Source organism: Syngnathus acus, chromosome 17 (genome assembly GCF_901709675.1).
Source record: "Syngnathus acus chromosome 17, fSynAcu1.2, whole genome shotgun sequence".
Taxonomy (NCBI): Eukaryota; Metazoa; Chordata; class Actinopteri; order Syngnathiformes; family Syngnathidae; genus Syngnathus; species Syngnathus acus.
In genome coordinates, this window is record NC_051102.1 from 11,063,526 (window position 1) to 11,082,366 (window position 18,841).

Consider the following 18,841-nt stretch of genomic DNA (forward strand, 5'->3'; position numbering starts at 1 on the left):
CGGGGGTAACTCCTTTGGCACAACCCACTGACTCCGTTGTGCTTCCAGTTCCAGCATCATCACCGCTCATCATCACTTCGCTTCTCTTCCGAACCGCTTTGTCACTGGACTGTTTTACTTGGACGTCAGGTGGTTATTCCGTTACGAGTTTTCCCATCGTACATGTCTAGTCGTCTTGCAAACAACTGGGTGCGGTTGTTTTTTCCGATGCATCCATCTCTCGGGCCCTCTCGGATTAGCATGCTAACGTAGATAGATAGATAGCTAGCTGCTTGGCCTGCCTGTCAGGAAGGTTTTTAAGGAGATCAAACCATGTTTGGCAGGTTGCCGAGTCGGTGGGAAACATGGATCAAGTGATTAAAATCTCACTTGATTTTTAGATGGGTCGTAAATAACTATTATTATCTACAGTTGTTATGACAGCGGGAGGGGCGTTGTTGAGCATCTTGGTTGGGTTACAACAATGACGTCATAGATGGCCAAAGGTTGGCTCACATGTTAATTCATAAAGCAATTGCGGGGTAATGACATTGTTGTTAGTATGTCCATCCGTCCTGGCCATTTGTTCAGGGGCTTTCTGTGTGCTTCAAAACAACGCCCAATATGAGCACATAGAAAGGGAACATTGTAATAAGCAGCTGTCCTCATATTAGCAATGTGACGGGCCCAGGGCCACTTCTTCCTTTTTTGGAAATAGCGCAGGCCTGACATGAATACTGTTTTTCTTGACTAACATGTAGGCCAAAGCATATCCCCATGTTCACGTGTCTGTCTGTCTGTACTGTGTACCATGTAATCCTCTTTTTGTAACCTTTATAACTGATGAGCGGACGCTGGCGTCTCCCCGCACGCAGGCACGCACGCAGGCACGCACGCAGTATGTCTGACAAGAGTGAGCTGAAGGCCGAGCTTGAGAGGAAGAAACAGCGTATCGCCCAGATTCGAGAGGAGAAGAAAAGAAAAGAAGAAGAGAAGAAGAAGAAGGATGTCAGTCACGTGACAATAACGACGGTAAAAATGCGGGAATTCTTTCTGGAGCTTGTCCTTGTCCTCTGCAGGGAGACTCAAAGCGTGTGGTGGATTCCGCCGCCGCGGGTGCCGAAGACTCGGACCTGGAGAAGAAGAGGAAGGAGGCCGAGGCTTTGTTGCAGAGTGTTGGCATTGCCCCTGACATACAACATGGTACATTACACAAATGCACATGTGCCAGCATGCTCATCTTTCTTTCTTTTTTGTGTGCGGACGTACATTGTCATCATTTATCAATTGTGTACTAGAGGAACCCTGTTTAAGTCAAAGTACTACTGTATGGATTACCCAAGATCAGCTCTGATGGACTGCTCGGTTACGCTGAAGCTTTAACAAACTAACTTCTTTTTTCTCCAGTTGGGATAAGTTGTGTTCACCCTTTCACATACGATTGTATTATCTGACCATTTTGCGCATGACGCCTAAGCCTGTCTATCGTGTATGTTCATTCTCTCTTCTCTCCCCTATCTGCCCGTGTGTGCGTCCTTGTCTCGGCCCCCTCGCTGCATGCTTCACTCATCCACTCTCGCCACTTGCTACCCCTCCTCACCCCCCCCATCACTCTCCCACTCACTGGTCAAACAGCCACAGCTCAGCCCCTGAGGGTAGTAACAGAGGATACCTGTCTATTTCACTACCTAGTCCCCGCCCCCATGTCTCCCTCCAACAAATCAGTGGCCAGCGACGCGGGAAGCCAGGATTCTGGGGACGGAAACGCAGGACCAAGGTGTGTGCGCGTGCACGCTGTGTGTGTGTGTGTGTGTTTGGGAGAAAGCGGGATATACATAACACTGTCAACCAGACACTTGATTAGGTACACCTCCCGCACAATCCAGCACTTTATTATATTCCGATTGCTGTTGTGCGGTAGGAGGAATTAAGCAGGTCACGTGGCAGACATTTTATGCAGCAGCGCCCCCTGCTGGCTTTGCTGCAATTCAAGTCGACACGATGATTATTTGGGGATTTCCACTACATCATATTGGAGGAGCAGTCTTGTTTTGTGATTGTATATGACCATCGTTGAACTCTTTGCCTTTTTACCCGCACGCAATTAACACGCACTTCTTCTCTCCCTTTCTTCTATGTACTGTCTCCTCCATCTTCTCCATCTCACCCTTGAGCCGTCTCCTTGTGCGGTTGGTCGGTGCCACCGCTGTCCCCGTGTGCTCTTTCTCCCTCCCTCCCTTCCTCCCGTCTCTCTCTCTCTCTCTCTGTCTGCCTCTCGCTAACTCCGCCTGGTGGTTTGGCCCCTTAAGGACTTTGCATTGGGACCCCGACCCCTCTACTCTGCAACTCCACGCCGACTCTGAGCTGATGGGGTACTGCTGCTCCTCTCACCTCCTGTAGCTAGCAGCTTTGAATGAGCTTCTCTAATTTCAACTCCGCGTCCAAATATGTTTGAGTGTTAGTAATATGTCCGTTAGCCCTCCTCCTCATCACATCTCCCGTCGTCTCAAGTTCTCCACGACACTGCGGTCTTGCTCACATGATGATGTGCGCTGCGTTGCGTCTATCCAGGCGTGGGGCCGTGAGGCTCGGCATGTCCAAAGTGATTCAAGTGGACATTGTCCCCAAAGAGATGGTGTCCTACTCAAAAGAGACCCAGACTCCCACTGAAGCTCACGCAGAACAAAAAGCAGGTAAAGAAACATCCTTTCAGAGTAAGCCTACTAACGCACAACAAACCACCCTTACGCGAGGCGCAGCAATCATATGAGCTAGTTTACCAGCCTTTAGGCTTAGCACAAACTTAGCTGACAAATATACACACACACTCACATTTGCACAAACAGTATTAAGGCATTCAACTCACCTTCAGCAGACATACTTTCACTCTGCACGAGGTGCAGGCACCCATAACAAAACAGGAAATGCAGACGAAAAACATGATCTATTAATTCAACCTAGATTCCACCAGGGGTCGCCAAAGGACACATTTGATCAACTAGGTGAGATTTTGAGCAAATAACTTGGCGAAAAAAGATCGGAATGTGACCAAACGCCTAAGCGTGAACTGTGGTGCGTCACAGTATTCTAATTTGGGGGTGTGTATTTTGTTTGCCCTACAGATGAGGATGAGGATGATGAGATAAGTGCGGGCCCACCAGTCGAGGTTGCTCAAGAGGAGAAAGAAGACCAGGGAGACCAACATGAGGAAGGTTTGTAACGTCGCACCAGCAGACAAAACCTGGCATTGGCTCACTTAAGTGTCGACGTTTGTCGGATCCAAACAAACTCAAATGACGACTGGGTAAAAAGTATGAACAACAAAATGATCCTTCGAATGTTGTCCTCTGTGTGCGTAGACATTCCCAAAGAGCTGACGGAGGAAGAGAAGCTGCAGGTCCTGCATTCCGAGGACTTCCTGACCTTTTTCGAGCGCGGCAGCCGCATTGTGGAGCGAGCGCTGTGCGAGCAGGTGGACGTCTGCTTTGACTACAGCGGCCGAGATCTGGAGGACAAGGAGGGGTGAGGCCCGTTCAAGGGAGAGAGAGAGAGAGAGAGAGAAAAAAAAATGCAGATGAGATGCAGGACCCTCAACATCTTGTTTAGGGACCTGCAGGCGGGCGCCAAGCTGGTTCTGAACCGACAGTTTGCAGACGAACGCTGGACCAAAAACAGAGTGGTCACCTGTCTCGACTGGTCTCCTCAGGTGGGTTTGTAATACAGGCCTATAGACTTGGAATTCGATTAATGAGGTGACTGCACTGTACCAGTACCCGGAGCTGCTGGTGGCCTCCTACAACAACAACGAGGACTCTCCTCATGAGCCTGACGGAGTAGCACTGGTCTGGAACCTGAAATACAAGAAGAGCACCCCGGAGTACATCTTCCACTGTCAGGTAAGAGGGACTTGACATTCGGACCGTACCGTCTTCTAATGAGTTGCCGTTCTTCAGTCGGAGGTGATGTCAGCCGGCTTTGCAAAGTTTCACCCCAACCTGGTTGTGGGCGGCACCTACTCGGGACAGATTGTCTTATGGGACAACCGCAGCAACAAGCGAACCCCCGTCCAGAGAACGCCGCTGTCGGCCACCGCGCACACGGTAATGCTCCGCCCCCACACACACACACACACTTGGCTGTTTCTTGATCAACTGGTTGTGTGCGTGGCAGCATCCCGTCTACTGCGTGAACGTGGTGGGAACGCAGAACGCCAACAACTTGATCAGCGTCTCCACAGACGGCAAGATGTGCTCGTGGAGCCTGGACATGTTGTCCCAGCCGCAGGTACCGGCATCGCTGGTTCTTGCGGAGGTCCACACGGGGCGCTCGCTGAGAGTCTTTTGGCGTTTGTCTGCGACAGGACAGTTTGGAGCTGGTGTTCAAGCAGAGCAAGGCGGTGGCTGTCACCTCCATGGCCTTCCCGCTAGGTGATGTGAACAACTTTGTGGTGGGCAGCGAGGACGGATCCGTCTATACCGCCTGTCGCCACGGGAGGTGAGTCGTCCGTCACTCGGCACGTTGCGTTTATCGAACAGCACCAGGCCAAGGTAGCGAACGCGCAGGTCCGACCGACTCGGTTGTGTGCGTCGACAGTAAGGCGGGCATCACTGAGGTGTTTGAGGGCCACCACGGTCCAGTGACGGGATTGAGTTGTCATACAGCGGCGGGACCCGTGGACTTCTCTCATCTCTTCATCTCCTCTTCTTTCGACTGGACCGTCAAACTCTGGAGCACCAAGGTGGTGGCGCGCAGAAGATAGCAAGAGTAGATGCGGTCCGGCTAATCCGTTTCCTCCGCGCAGAGCACCCGGCCGCTCTACTCCTTTGAGGATAGTTGCGACTACGTGTACGATGCCGTGTGGTCTCCGACGCACCCTGCGCTCTTCGCTTGCGTGGACCTTGCCGGACGTCTGGACTTGTGGAACCTCAACAATGACACGGAGGTACGAAGGTGGAACTGTTGATGGTGTTCTGTTTGAAGTGGTCTTGTCACTTGTTGTTGGCCAGGTTCCCACCGCCAGCGTGTACGTGGAAGGGGCTCCGGCACTGAACCGCGTGCGATGGGCTCACTCGGGAAAAGAGATCGCTACGGGAGACTCGGAAGGACAAGTGCAGGTGTACGACGTGGGCGAGGTGAGATGGCTGAAAATGGCTGGATTCCACTTCTTACGCAATATTCCTCCAAATACTATTGCGGGCTCCATTTCCTTTGGAAGCACAGCGCCAATTGGTGCTTTTCATCCATCCATCCACTTTGATCTTTTGCCAGCAAATCTGCGTGCCCAAGGCCGACGAGTGGACGCGCTTCGTCGGGACTCTGGCCGACATTAACGAGAACAGAGACGAAGCCGAGGAGCTCGCCAACGTCTGATGAGGCAAACCTTTTTCGTTTCCTTCCCCCTCTGTACACTACTTCCTGAAATGACACGAGTTGGCGTCCAGCCTGGAGAAACGTGCAGTGTTCGATTCGAATAGAACCATTTTGATGTTTGTTTGTGGATCCCCCTACAATTTGACATGTCTCTGGCAGCAGTACAAAATACTGTCAATTGATTTGCTGTCAAATGTGACCATTTCCAGGGCTTCGCTGACTGCTCTCAAGGCCTCAATCAATATGCAACTATTTGTACTCGCACCTTTCTACGTACTAATGTTGCATTTTTCCAACATGTTTGATTGGATATTTCCACAACACACTTGTTCACAAGCCTTTTTGTGTCCTGCTCAGCACAAATTGGAGACACTATTTTTGCACTGTGTCCTGTGCAAGGGAGTGTTCCATATACATATTTAATACTATTTATTCCGGTGCTTGCACTTCTTTCAAATTTGATGCGCATATAGTACTTTGAAATGCTGCTTTGCGCTTAAAAGTCTATGCGCCACACACACTTAGCACTACAAGCTTTTTTTAACCTGAAACTATTTCGACCTCAGCTATTATTTCATGTCTCATGCTTTGTTTAAGAACAGTCATTTTCAGTATCAAAATGAATTTGGATGATGAAGGTGTAGTCCAAAGGTCATTTTTATAGCTACTTTACCATCCAACTCCTCATGTTCATGTTACAAACAGCTGGGATCAAAAGTGTTTCTCAATGTCTTGGACAATAGTTTGAGAAGAACTTAACTTGTTGCTAATTAAAAACCAGAAGTGGCTACCATGGGTCATTCTTTCCAAGTGGTCACAATGACATGTTTGAGAGAAAAAATAAAATATGACCTAATACTCTTTCTTCAGTTGATGATGGTCTTCAGGACCAGACTCCTCAACATGAGGAATTTTTTTCAGGACACCCAGTAATAAGCACATACGTATATCTTTGGAATATCAGACGAAGCGTATTCAGCGGAAGTGTTTTGCATTCTCCAAATGTTTGTGGTTGCGTCCTTAACAATGAGAAAGCAACCACATGTTGCAGCCTGTTCCAATCCCGTTGCTGTGGCTAAAACAGCTGCACTTATCAGAATAAAACCACATGGATGATTTATTTCAATAAAATTCATAAGCATATGGTCTGATAATAACTCAAAGGTCTGTACACCCGTAAGCCTGCCTCTTGCCGTGATATTACAATGAAGCACTCCATGCACCAACGTGGCCTCGTCACAGTAGCTATCTCTGTACAGTTCTACATGATGCATACTGCACGTGACGCCGTCCGTCCTAAACATATCACTTTTACAATATGTACAGAATTCATCCTCCTGTCCCCCACACTCACAATTAGGGTTGCAAAATTCTTGACATTTGCATTTTGAAACTGGACATGAGATCATATGGCAGGAATTTACAACATTTCATGTTGGCTCTAATTTGGGAACTTCAATTTTGTAGGGGAAAAACCCAAATAACTTACGAGTGCCTTAGAAGTTCCAAATTTCCCGCAACCCTACACACAACACACCGTTAACAAGCTAATCATTTTCTATGGCCAGCCCTATTCGCAAAAAGTAACAGACGAAAACAAACAAACAAAAAATCAAAGCTACTCATGATAATGCGTATGGATTCTGGAGTGATTTCACCAATGAACAGCCACTGAAGATATATCAAAGTGCTGAAGTCTGCACAGTGAGCAGGTTGCTACGCCACCATTGGCTAGGTAGGGCGTGGGACAACGCCACACTGTCGTTGTTCTTGAATCTATGACAGCCACCGCATCTATGCTGCTGTTTTGGGCTGCACACAAACGGAGGCAGCCTTTAGTCGCCGCTGTCGTAAATATGGGTGGAGATGCGATACGAACGCTCAGACCTACCCTACGGGGACTGAGCGCGTGCGGCGGGCTCCGGGGGGTGGATGGACACCACGCCCGAGGACTTGAACTTGGGCAGGTGGAGGCCGAATTTGTTCTCCACTCCAGCGAAGGTGGCGGCGGCCAGGCGGTAGCCTCCCACGTGATGGGCGTTGATGGGGGGCAGCTCCGAGATGCGAGACTTGGGCGTGGGCTCGGAGCCTGACGGCCGACTGCCGACCGCGAAAAAGTTGCAATTACAAGCAATTCCGTACACGTCTGTGGCGATTAAGAAATACAAAGAACTTACTGTCCTCCAAAGTCAACATAGAACCACCTCTGCAAGAGTTCATAGGTCAACAAAGTCACACCAAATTGGGGAGAGGACCGGCACATACGAGCTGCGAGAAAGAGAGAGCGACACCACGGTGGGTGTTGCGTCAACATTGAAAATAAGCTTCCCCCCCCCTCCCTCATTGGCTCACTCCGACTAACCTCCCGCTCCCTTCCAGAGAGCTCGGAAGCCTTCCTCCCGCATGATCTTCCGGAAGCAATCGGTGACCCCGGAGTAAGTGGTCTGACCCGCCCGGGCGGCCACTTGCAGGCGAGTCTTGATGACGTCGGCCGGCGTCACCAGCGAGGCCGCGGGGATGCCTGCAAAATGGAGCAGGAAGAGACGACTGCAGAGATTGCCTGAACACGCCGGTTCGCCTTCCTATTTGCGCTTGACAAGATTTCTGTGTGGCTCTTTAGCCACGCTCGCTCGCCCGCTGCATACTACGCCGTACGCAAATCAGCATTCATTACCTGCAATGGCTCCGGCCGTGAGAAGCTGCAAGGGTCCGAGCCTTCCTTGTTCGTCAGCCATGGAAGACTTGAGGTGGGCGTAGGCGGGGAAATAGATGGCAGAGAAGGGGATGTCCCTCAGGAAACAGGCCTTGGCTCCCTAGAAACACACATGCAGCAGCAAAGATGGATTGCAGAATGTACCTACCTACCTACCTAGCGGCGGCGCATATTTTACCTTGTAGAGGCCAAAGAAGCCCAAGTCTCGCACCACGTTGAGCGCGCTAACTCGAGGCCCGGTGGTGATCTCCCCCGCCACCTGCAAACGGATCTTGACTATCTCCAGAGGGTTGGTAAAGATCACCTGGGAGCCTCCGGCCTTGGTGAAGGAGGAGAACAAAAACTCTTAGTTAGTTAGTGTCGTCTCACATCTTCCACATGTACAATGTCACTCACGCAGCCGCCGGCCAAGATTTCGGCCAGGAAAGGGATGGAATTGTCTTTGTCCGTGAACTTGTCTCGCACAAAGTCGTTCACCTAGGTGGCGCCGATAGAAATAAAGTTAGCGAAGAAGACACCTCGGTAGTGATACCAAATGTCCATGCCGTGTTAGTATCTCGCGACATGGGACTCACGGTGAGTTTGATGGCCTTCTCTGGCGCCACGCCGATGAGCTGAGGAACCAGACCTGCGGGCGGGCCACCATCAAACGTTTGTAGCCGTTTGGCACGCCAACTGCTATTTGAACGCTTTACCTCGGTAGAAGCCAAAGAAGCCTTCGTAGCGAAGCACCTTCTTAGCGCAGTCAAAGCTGTTTTTGTACATCAGCTCCCCGACAAAAGAGCCCGTGGACCTCTGGTTCTGCATTCGGGTCTTCACCAAGTCGATGGGGTACACGGCCGTGGCGCCCGTGGCTGCGCAAACAAACACGAGCTCGGGCCAAAGGCTTCCTCGGGCCACGGCGAGAAGAACTCACCTCCGGCGATGGAGCCCAACGTGAACCTGTAAGCAGATTCGGCAACTTGGAGCCACACGGGTCTCGAACCGTCCCCTTGAGCTTGAGTCTGGGGGAATCGCAACATAAGAACGACGTCACACTTTGACATCGAGTATTGGTTTTGACTGGAAGGACAGGCCTTGAACACAACACCAGTTACCTGCTTTTGGGTTTCAGCCAGGTTATATGGAAGACTTCCTTCTTCCAGAGGGGCTATTCTCTCAATGTCAGCAAGATTCAGGCGCCTGAAGCACAAGAGCAGATCATCGCAGCTGAGAATGGGGGGGGGATTCCGTTTGTTATGCACGACTCACAAAGACATTGAAGCAGCGAGAGCGCATTTAGTGGAGGGGGCAGGGGGGGAGGGAAAAAAAAAAAAAAAAAGGTTGACGGCCTCTAGTCGCCATGCCCAGAGATGAACCAATGTTGACTGACTCAGTTTGAACTGATAAAAGAAGTGTCGAAGTGAGCGCGGTTGTTAGTTTTACGGCGGCAATACGAGTGTTTACCCTGACGGAGAGTGCAGGCCTGATAACTGGTACAAGATGTCAATTTCCATTGGTGTGATTTGACCAAACTTGTTGGCAGCATGAACAAACTCCTCTGCAGGGGGGAAGGAAGGAAGGAAGCAAGGAAGGAAGGATGAGACAAGATAGCAAATAAGAAAAGTTTGCAAAGAAACAAAGGTGTACCTTTGGTGACCAGCGTGTCACTCCAGGAACCGGCTAGCGTGCTGTAAATTTTGCGGATCAGCTCCATGTTGTTGAGGAGGGAGTTGAAGGCGTTGAAGTAAGAGAAGCTGACCAGGTGAGAGGTGCCGCCTCCTGCTGCCTGGATGGATGGATAGATAGAGTGAGTCATGGTGTGAGACTACAGCCGCCAGCTGTGGCCCAAAACAGCTCCGGCGTGTCTATCATCTTTGTGTAAAGTGCTGTACTGCACGTCCATCCGTCTGTCCGCTATTCAATCAACAGTTGAAAAGTAAATGGAGATCATAGCGACGCTAACCCACCGAGACAAGGTTCTCCTCCACAAAGGGCGTGAGCATGTGGTGCCTGATGGTGGCCATAATGTCACTGAAGTCCAAGGCGGAGATGACGCCATTCTTCCCTTTGTCCTTCTGGGCAAAGGCCTGCCGGGCATGTTCCAACTGCAGCTCCTAGCAGACAAAGTTCCAAAAAGATGTTGTGTCCCATCCATCCATCCATCCATCCATCCATCCATCCATCATCACCGTGTGACAAAAAGGTGTCGCTTACCTGCAGGAACTGGGTGAATTCCAGGTAGTTGAGGCGTTTCTTACGGTCATGGCCAAAGTGCAAATGGACAAACTCACAGTCCCAGTTGAAGGGAATGTGGTGGTGCACCGTGGTCTGGCTGAAAATGTCCCGCACGTTCTCTGTGGAATGGGAACAAATAAATCAAGTAATAAGGAGCCAATTGTGTTTTGGGAGGAAACAGTCAGTTTATCCACGCGCACGTAGCGAGCCGGAAAGAGGAATAATCGGCTTCCGAGAGTCACGCTCGGACATTCCTTATCGGCAGCGGACTGCTTATGAACGCAGAATGTTCGTCGAGTGGGCTGGGGTGTGTGTTTGTGGCTCCACGCGTGTGATTTCAGGTGGCGAGGAAAGTCAGAGAGAATGAATGGCACGCACCAAAGGAAATGTCTCCAGTTCCAGTCTTGTCAAAGAGCTGGAAGGCAACTATGAAGAGAGCGTCAGGCGCGCACAGCACCGACTCGAAAGCAAGGAACTCCTGGAAGGAGATGAGCCTGTCCAAGTCGGCGCACAACAAATACACAACAAATTGATCACGCGGGATTAGCACAGGAGTAACACATTCAATCAAGAAAGTCCGAAATATCACATACTCAACCATCAACTTGGAAGTCGGCAACCCATGTATTCGACTTTTCAAGAAGGGGACATTTTTAGGCACAATGAAGTTGTATTTCATTTTTAAGTCCATTTGCTTTGAATGCTTATGAAAAATTGGTTTTTACCATTTTAGGCAACAGATTTGACTGAACCATGACTTGTCTTTCCTCTTTCTCGATAAATAACACAAGTGTGCGTGTCCTGGCTGCGCATACGACCGCACCGATAACAAGCCGTTGATCTTATCTTTATGAGCTAACGGTAGCAAGTGTGTGTGCGTGTTTTTTTTTTCTTTCAATCAATTAGCGCCGCTTCATGTTTTGCGGATCGGCGGCACACACCCGTCCTTGGTGGTGTCGGCCACAGCGGCCAGCAGTTGCACGGTTTTGGGGTTGTGGTGGATCTGTGTTTGCAGGCCCAGGTACTTCTGGACAAAGTCTCCTGGGGTCATGAACCTCTCCCCATCTTTGTCCACTTCGCTGGCATACTGAGGACGCAAAAAAAAAGACATGCGAGTCACGTCAATTTGCGTGAGCGTCGCGTGCGTTACGACATAATCACGTTCATCTGTGGCTTGTAGCCTCGCTAAAGCCCAAAGCTGCAGTTAGAGTAGCTTACATTTGTGGGAAAGGAAAAGAAGGAATGTGACAGGACAATTCTGTCACTCATTAAAGACTTTGCTATCCATTTGCTAGGGAACAAAACTAAAATACTGCCATCATTTAAATGATGATTACAATCACGTCACACCTGCTCCCAGAACGAGCTGTTCTTGACACGTTCAAGGTCATGTCGCTGTCCGACATATGCGCTTCGGTGATGTCACGGATCTAACAAACATATTCAGAGGTTGTCGTATTTCTGTTGCATGCTCGACAACTTTGCGACTAACCCGAGCGAGCGAGCGAGCAGGCACATCAATCTTTTTGGCTTGAGCTTGTGTGTTATTTGACCCTGTGTGTGCTTGTCACGCAACGGTCACATGGTCCGGTCACGCACCGGCCGTGGCAGAAAGCAACGTGAAGGTTAAGTGCTTGCTTGAATAATAACCCAAGGCACGCCGCACGCGTAGGATTTCAAATACTAAACGTGAGGAGCGGTGTGGCCGGGCGAGTCAAAACCATATGGAAGCACTTCCTTGTTTGTGCTCTTTGCTGACAACAACACTTTGGTAGTAAGCCTCACGCGGAAGGACGACGACAACAGTGGCAAACAACCTGACGCAGATGTTTGAAGACTTCACCAGTCAAGTAGTAGATTCAAATTTGAATGTCAGCGTATTTCGCTTCCGTCACATGTCATTTCGAGGTTGCGTTTCATTTTCGACGTGGAGTGAAACAGCAGCCTGTTATGGACGTTTAGTCGTAGCTAACAGTGGACTAATTTAAACCCTGTGACACAACCCCCTCAGTTCAATTTACAAAGCAAAATCAGACTCGGCTCACTCTTTCACCCCGTGCGCAGTTCCAAAAAGAAAAATGCTGCGGCCCACGACCGGACAAAAATCTCACCAAAAGTATGAAGCAATGTCTCCCTTTATTTACTCTTTGGTCTTCCGTTGTATGAATTGTACCTTCGGCCACTCAACAGAAGAGCAGTTCATTGTTCTGCCTGTCACTATGCATAGATAAACATATTTTCAATTGGTAACTCATCATCATTTTCCAACAAATGAAGGTACATACGAGTGACCCATGGCACTCAAAATAACATCTGAACAATGGATGCATCTTAAATGTGTAAAGCTCACCTTCTGGAAGATGGCTTTGAGCTCACTTGGATCCCCACGTTTGGTTGATTGCACCTACAAATGAAAAAGGAACAAATTCAGACAAAAATAGTCATATGAGGATGTTAGGGAATTTGACACTGTTTACGCATTCCTCCCCCCCCTATACGTTTTTTTTTTTGGGTGCAAATTATAGTGTACGTTGGTTTGGAAGTCCAGCCCAAAACGGACGTGTACAGTTTTGCCTGGCATGAAGCTATGATGCTACCGGGCTGGTGGTTGGTAACGGGTCGAACCTCGAACCAGCCCCGGTCGGCTAACAGAGCTAGCACGAAGAGGACGCGAACCGTTACAATGACGAGAGGGAAAAAAAGTTCAAGTTTGATTGCTACTGGCTAAAAAGAAAAAGACGTTCCGCTTAGCATTTTTGTCAGGAAGAAAGCATAACTGACAGCTGGTTAGCATTACGGAGCTATCCTCCCTCTCTCTCCCTCCAGCCTGTTGGGAAGGAAGTGTCATCAAGGCCAGCAGCCGCCAACCGGCCGCCGGGCGTCAGCTAGCCCGGGGATGCTACAAGGCAGCTCCGAGCACGACGCCCGCTCGTCCGGCGCACACTCGCCTCGACTGTTCCTACACACGAAAACGAGCAAAACACCAAGAGAAATGACACAAGTAGGGGTTGGAAATTGCAAAGAGAACGATGCCCAAGTCACCTTGACCGCCATGCTGGTTTGACGTCACGTACAGTGAGCGAGAGAGAGAGAGAGAGAGAGAGAGCGAGAGAGAGAGAGAGAGAGAGAGAGAGAGAGAGAGAGAGAATGCTGTCATTGTTGCAAATTTAGTATTGCAAAATAATTAGATTTTTTCTCCTGACTTTTCTCGACCTCTTTCACTTACCGCAAGTCTTTTTTCCTTATTGTATTGCAATAAATAGACGCCCTAAAATGACTAGGTTGCACTGCGAAAAAAAGAAATGAAAAAAGCACACTGAACACCGAGTAACAATCGCTCTAACCTTGGTATTTTTAGTGTTTGTATGGTTTCCACCCTACTTTCTGCTCGCGGGATTACAGTTGGCCCAATCCCAGCCATCAGGAATCACTTTAGGTAAAACCATTCATTTCCAGTGTCAGTAGATAAGGGAGTTTTCTTTGGCAAACTCATCTAGAAGTTAATTCTATTAATATGTGAACCTGAAAACATGGCCAGATTGATGTCTCTGTGTTCTGTTTTAACATCTAATAGACTGCGTGTATTCATGTAATTTGTGTTGCTTCATGCAGGATGTCTTGGTTTGTGTACAGAGTAAGACGGTACATTGTATTGTGTTGCTATCCAAATAAAATGCCACTCATATTTAGGATAGGTGTGTTTGTTTCTGTTTGAGTTAAGAACCCATAAAAAGCCAAGTGCGAGGAATGTAGAAGCAAAGACAATCAATGAATAATCTTTATTGCTAAATGTTCACTTGACCAGGAAGTACAAAACAATTTTACAAACCGTGAAACATTTCACAAAAACGAATGATGCAAAACAAAAATTTTATATAACAAAATTTCCTGCACATATTTCATGGAGAATGATATCTTATGACATCGTTCCTTTTTTTTTTTACACTTTAGAAAAAAATGATGCGAAATCGTGACTTTTTTTTTAGATTTGAATCTCTCATTTAAAACAGTGCGCGAGCTCCACATTGTCATATTGTCGCCGATTCGCTGCTCCACGTCACATGACTAGCGTATCACGTGACCAGTTATGGCGTCCTACTGCTCTGCAACAAGATCTGGTAGGTGACACGCTTAAGTGAACCGATCATCCGAGTAAAAAGGCAGGTGGGAAACCATCTTACGTGAACCACACGACTTTAGCATGTCTGCTAGCTGTACGGAATTATCGCCGGGTTAGGGTAAAACAAGTCCATTCATTCAACAAGCAGAATGGAAACATGTCATATACGTAATACATAGTGACAGCTTGCAGAATGGTTGCACTGATCGAGACTTTTAGCTTGTATCAATAACACATCAGTATGCAATAACACGAGACATAGTAGTATCACACAAATTATTATCATCTAATAACTTAGACACACGTTTGTATGCACATGTACGATCATTCGAGTCATGAATCAAATATTGACTTTGGCTTCTTGCAGGACTGGCCAGCGTCCTGCGACGAGTGTGCGCTTTTGACCCGTGCAGGTCCTCCTCGGCGCTGCGACTGCGTCACCCGCATAGGCGCTTTTTCTGGAGGAAGTGGATGAAATCCCACTCGCACAATGTCGTTCGGCCAGCTACTGTCAAGCCTGCTTATGCCGTACCCAAGGTAGACAGAGGCATTTTGTAGCATTTGCTCACAGCCAAAAGCGATACCAATCGGCCACTATCTGACATTTCAACTGATATTTTCATTTCACACTTGTTCATATGACTTTGTGACCCACTGTTTTCTTCTCCTCTAATAAGCACATTGAACGGCCGGATTATGTCGCAAATGGACTCGTCCCAGAATGGCCCGACTATATTGAACTAAAAAACGCAGAGCAAATCCAAGGCCTGGCCAGAGCGTGTCGCCTTGCTCGACATGTGCTGCTGCTTGCCGGACAAAGTCTGAAAGTAAGCGTACGCACGCAGCTCTGGCGAGCAGATTTGAAATCACGAGTTTTCGTTTCAGGTGGGTATGACAACAGATGAAGTCGACTTCATGGTACATCAGGAGATCGTCCGGCACGACGCGTACCCCTCCCCTCTCAGATACGGAGGCTTCCCAAAATCCGTTTGTACTTCAGTCAACAACGTGGTGTGTCACGGCATACCTGACAGGTAAATGACAAGCGCTTGAAGATGACGTTCATTACGGACGTGCGATTGCCGACGAAAAAGAGCTTTCATGAATACGCCCACCCGCAGTCGGCGACTTCAAGACGGCGACATTATCAACGTCGACGTGACTGTAAGCGAGCCGCAAAGGATACGTCAAGCCACGCCGTGCCACGGCACGATCGGTCTGAGCGACGCTCATCCCGTTTGTTTCCCCGCCAGGTGTATTTGGACGGTTACCACGGCGATACGTCGGAAACCTTCTTGGTGGGCGAGGTGGATGAGGTCGGGCGGCGATTGGTGGAAACGGCCAAGCTTTGCAGAGACCGTGCCATCGCCGCCTGTAAGCCGGGAGCGCAGCTTTGCGTTATCGGAAACACCATCAGGTACGCGGCGAGGTGTTTGGTTAACTAAGATATGATTTGAAATCAAATGTTTGTACCGTGTTACAGCGAAATAGCTCAGGCTAACGGATTCCAAGTGTGTCCTTATTTCATTGGACATGGAATCGGCTCCTACTTTCATTGCTATCCTGAAATCTGGCACCACGGTGAGTTCCTGAGAGACCGACCTTATTGTGTTTGGGTTCCTCACGGCGCCCCCTGTCTTTATTTCCAGCCAACGACAATGACGTGACCATGGACGAAGGGATGACTTTCACAATCGGTGAGGTAAATGTCCATTTGACGGGCCAATCCGTGGGGGGGGCTGACGGCGTTCGTTTCCTTCGACAGAGCCCATTCTGATGGAGGGGTGCGCGGAGTTTCACATTCTCAAGGACAAGTGGACGGCTGTGTCTGCAGACGATAAAAGGTGGGAGTCGCTTTTGCCCGTCCGTCCGTCTCTCTCCGTGTCATCCAAACGCGTTCCGCATGCTTTCTTCCCAGATCGGCTCAGTTTGAACACACGGTGGTTATCACGTATGACGGAGTGGAAATTCTCACCGAATTGCCGGAAGAGGCCCACAATTGAGGTTTTAGGGCGGAACTGTTTACTTGGACATACACACACAAGGAAGCGCTATGTCAATAAAGATGAATTGTCAAATAAAAAGGACTTCAATTGTGTTTTTAATAAAAGAACAGTCTTTGTTCATTTATTTGACTCTCTTAAAGTTCAAGCATGCACCATGAAGTGTCACGCTAATGTCTTTTGTACGCTGCCACATGATCGCTCTCCCTCACCGAGCAGGTTCCTTAAAATCGGCACTCAGCCGCCGACATTCCCACACGAACCGCTGCCGTCGCCGCCGCCGCCGAGCACCTTTGTATTCCTGCGACCATGTCTGCTAAAAGCAAGTTTGCTGCTCTCGTCCTCATTTTGGGTTTGTGTATTTTGACACATGGCGCCCCCACTGACCCGACGCACGCCTTCTGCAAGGTCGTCTGGTAAGAACTCTTGACCGTTCATTCCCTTTGTAATGAATTTTCGAGTAGGTATTTAGCGACATATGAATACAAAGATAATTGTAATCATAATCCCGGATTACGCGGATGAATAAATGGGATTTAATCCCTCCAGGCTGCTCGGTGTGCCGTGTGTTCAGGTCAACCTTGCCATTGTGACTCAAATCAAAGCCATGGGCTCATACAAGGTAAGAAATGAAGGATTATTTCACGCAGGAGCGAGCGCAATAAGGCATTCCGCACTGTGTTTTGGATTCAGCTAGGCCCAGTGACGCCGTTGCTAATCCGGGCAAACCACACCTCAGCATTTGGTCAGGTGGAGAGTGTTAATTTCACCGTATCGTCCGCCGCCATGAGCCTGGGATGCCGCGTGGATGTAAGTCGCGTGACCGTCTTTCTGTTGCATTGTTCTTAACATCAAATTGGCTCAGTAGCATTCAATTGTACTTTACACACTGGATTAGAAACACTCGACAGCAGGGGTCTCAAAGTCCAGTCCTCGGGGGGGGGGGGGGGGGGGGGGCCGCATTCCTCCATGTTTTCCAAGTTTCCCTCGTTCAACACACCTGATTCAATGATCAGGCTCCTGCAGAACGGGAGGATGAACTGATCATTTGAATCGGGTGTGTTGAACGAGGGAAACTTGGAAAACATGTCGGAATGCGGCCCGCCCCCGAGGACTGGACTTTGAGACAGACCCCTGTTCTACAGGCACATTCAGATTCCCACAAGAGGGAGCCTGCGTACCGTACCACGAGTGCTCCTCAAGCAGTCTCAGTGGAATGCAAGAAGAACTCACTTTGATTGGGACTTTGTTTCAGGGAGCGTCCACCTCCGCCATTTGGTCCAGCATGTTCGATAACGGCACCAACTACTGCAATCTCCGCAACGTGATACAAGGTGTTCTTCTCTCACCTTCATTTTGAGCCCTCCAATGCATTCTTTCCGATTGGTACCATTTCCTGTGCAGGAAGCGGCCTCGCCAAGGCTCCGGGCTTCACCGAGTACACCAACGAGTGGCTCTGCCTGGGTTACGGAGTCTCAGCCTGCAAAAGCAAATGAGTCGGAAAATGTTTGTGTTGCATTTGCCAATAATAATAAAAACGATGAAGCCTCCTTATCTTTTGCCTCTGACATATAATCACATGCAGAAGCATTGTCATGTGAGATCTTGCCAATGGAAAGAAAATATGTGCCTCGGCGAAATAAAGGTTGGGAAAGAGTGCCTTGAAGGCCTTAAATGTATCCCCAAAAGTTTGGCAAAAATGAAACATTTACATAAGGAAATGTTGAAATCCAGAGTGTGAGTGATCAATACGATTTTGTCTCCACGAGTGTTTAGGAACTAGCTTAACAGAGAGCTAACAGCTTTTCCAATTATGACCAAGAAGCCTCTTGCCGTTTTGGTACTTTGCTGGACGTAACTGTAAAACTGTAACATAGACAACATCATGATCCATGACCATCATGTTATTTATAGTTTGAAACAAGATAGACTTGGACCATTCACTGACATTAGCTGCAAAGCCTAAAAAAACCTTACCGTTAGCATCACGTTCGCCGTCGGAAGGCTCGAGCTAATTAGCGCTTAGAATCCGATCCCAAAATTCAAACATCAATTCGGTAACCTGGTTTACTTCGAGACAGGTACTTCAGATGTCATAATTACAGGCTTCGAACTCATAACAACCATAATTGCCTGCCTTCGATACGATGCACTACGGAACATCGGAGGGTCAAAACATACAAAACTCAGACTCACCACTTCCTCCACAAGAGGACAGTACAATTACAATCATGCCTTCTGTCGTCCGTCCTATTATAAAACTTGACTCCATATGTATGTATATTCGCCCTTGTGTCACAATAGCGTCAAATCAACAAGTCAAGCAAGTGGTGGGCAACTTGTGACGTGTGGCCGGCCGGCCGGCCCACCTGCAGAACGCAAATGCAATGCACACGAGCTCAAGTGCCCCGTGATTCCTTCCATCTGGCCCCATCCCTT

General features: G+C 48.8%; 3 protein-coding genes across 14 annotated transcripts; 2 read left to right on the forward strand and 1 right to left on the reverse strand.

The window, feature by feature from the left end:
- Positions 1-22: 22 nt before the first annotated feature.
- Positions 23-6,139, forward strand: LOC119137238 (dynein, cytoplasmic 1, intermediate chain 2a-like). Of its 8 annotated transcripts, none has more exons than XM_037276403.1 (17): positions 23-129; positions 855-987; positions 1,059-1,182; positions 1,615-1,756; positions 2,289-2,351; positions 2,551-2,672; positions 3,102-3,191; positions 3,339-3,501; positions 3,586-3,685; positions 3,750-3,875; positions 3,933-4,079; positions 4,150-4,263; positions 4,340-4,473; positions 4,573-4,717; positions 4,781-4,921; positions 4,986-5,111; positions 5,248-6,139. In XM_037276403.1, exons 2-17 carry the CDS (start codon positions 880-882, stop codon positions 5,347-5,349), a joined length of 1,947 nt encoding a protein of 648 aa, XP_037132298.1. In that variant the 5' UTR covers positions 23-129; positions 855-879; the 3' UTR covers positions 5,350-6,139. The 8 variants fall into 8 exon arrangements, with proteins under 8 accessions (XP_037132298.1, XP_037132292.1, XP_037132299.1 ...); XM_037276397.1 differs by having other exon boundaries at positions 24-129; positions 851-987; XM_037276404.1 differs by having other exon boundaries at positions 24-129; positions 867-987.
- Positions 6,140-6,445: 306 nt separating this feature from the next.
- Positions 6,446-13,393, reverse strand: LOC119137239 (calcium-binding mitochondrial carrier protein Aralar1-like). 5 transcript variants are annotated; one of them, XM_037276408.1, is made up of 19 exons: positions 13,322-13,393; positions 12,630-12,683; positions 11,221-11,366; positions 10,658-10,773; positions 10,259-10,398; positions 10,012-10,158; positions 9,692-9,830; positions 9,509-9,602; positions 9,160-9,244; positions 8,979-9,066; positions 8,758-8,916; positions 8,638-8,690; positions 8,459-8,539; positions 8,241-8,381; positions 8,024-8,162; positions 7,712-7,870; positions 7,527-7,617; positions 7,241-7,449; positions 6,446-7,148 (listed from the first exon to the last, which is right to left on the reverse strand). In XM_037276408.1, exons 1-18 carry the CDS (start codon positions 13,331-13,333, stop codon positions 7,242-7,244), a joined length of 2,052 nt encoding a protein of 683 aa, XP_037132303.1. In that variant the 5' UTR covers positions 13,334-13,393; the 3' UTR covers positions 6,446-7,148; position 7,241. The 5 variants fall into 5 exon arrangements, with proteins under 5 accessions (XP_037132303.1, XP_037132301.1, XP_037132302.1 ...); XM_037276406.1 differs by having other exon boundaries at positions 6,446-7,151; XM_037276407.1 differs by having other exon boundaries at positions 7,237-7,449.
- A 952-nt stretch (positions 13,394-14,345) lies between these two features.
- metap1d (methionyl aminopeptidase type 1D (mitochondrial)) lies at positions 14,346-16,486 on the forward strand. Its single transcript, XM_037276413.1, has 10 exons — positions 14,346-14,397; positions 14,767-14,936; positions 15,077-15,226; positions 15,285-15,433; positions 15,521-15,563; positions 15,653-15,816; positions 15,883-15,980; positions 16,049-16,096; positions 16,165-16,243; positions 16,318-16,486. The coding sequence occupies exons 1-10, from the start codon at positions 14,367-14,369 to the stop codon at positions 16,400-16,402; spliced, it is 1,017 nt and encodes a 338-aa protein (XP_037132308.1). The 5' UTR covers positions 14,346-14,366; the 3' UTR covers positions 16,403-16,486.
- The last annotated feature ends 2,355 nt before the right edge of the window (positions 16,487-18,841 follow it).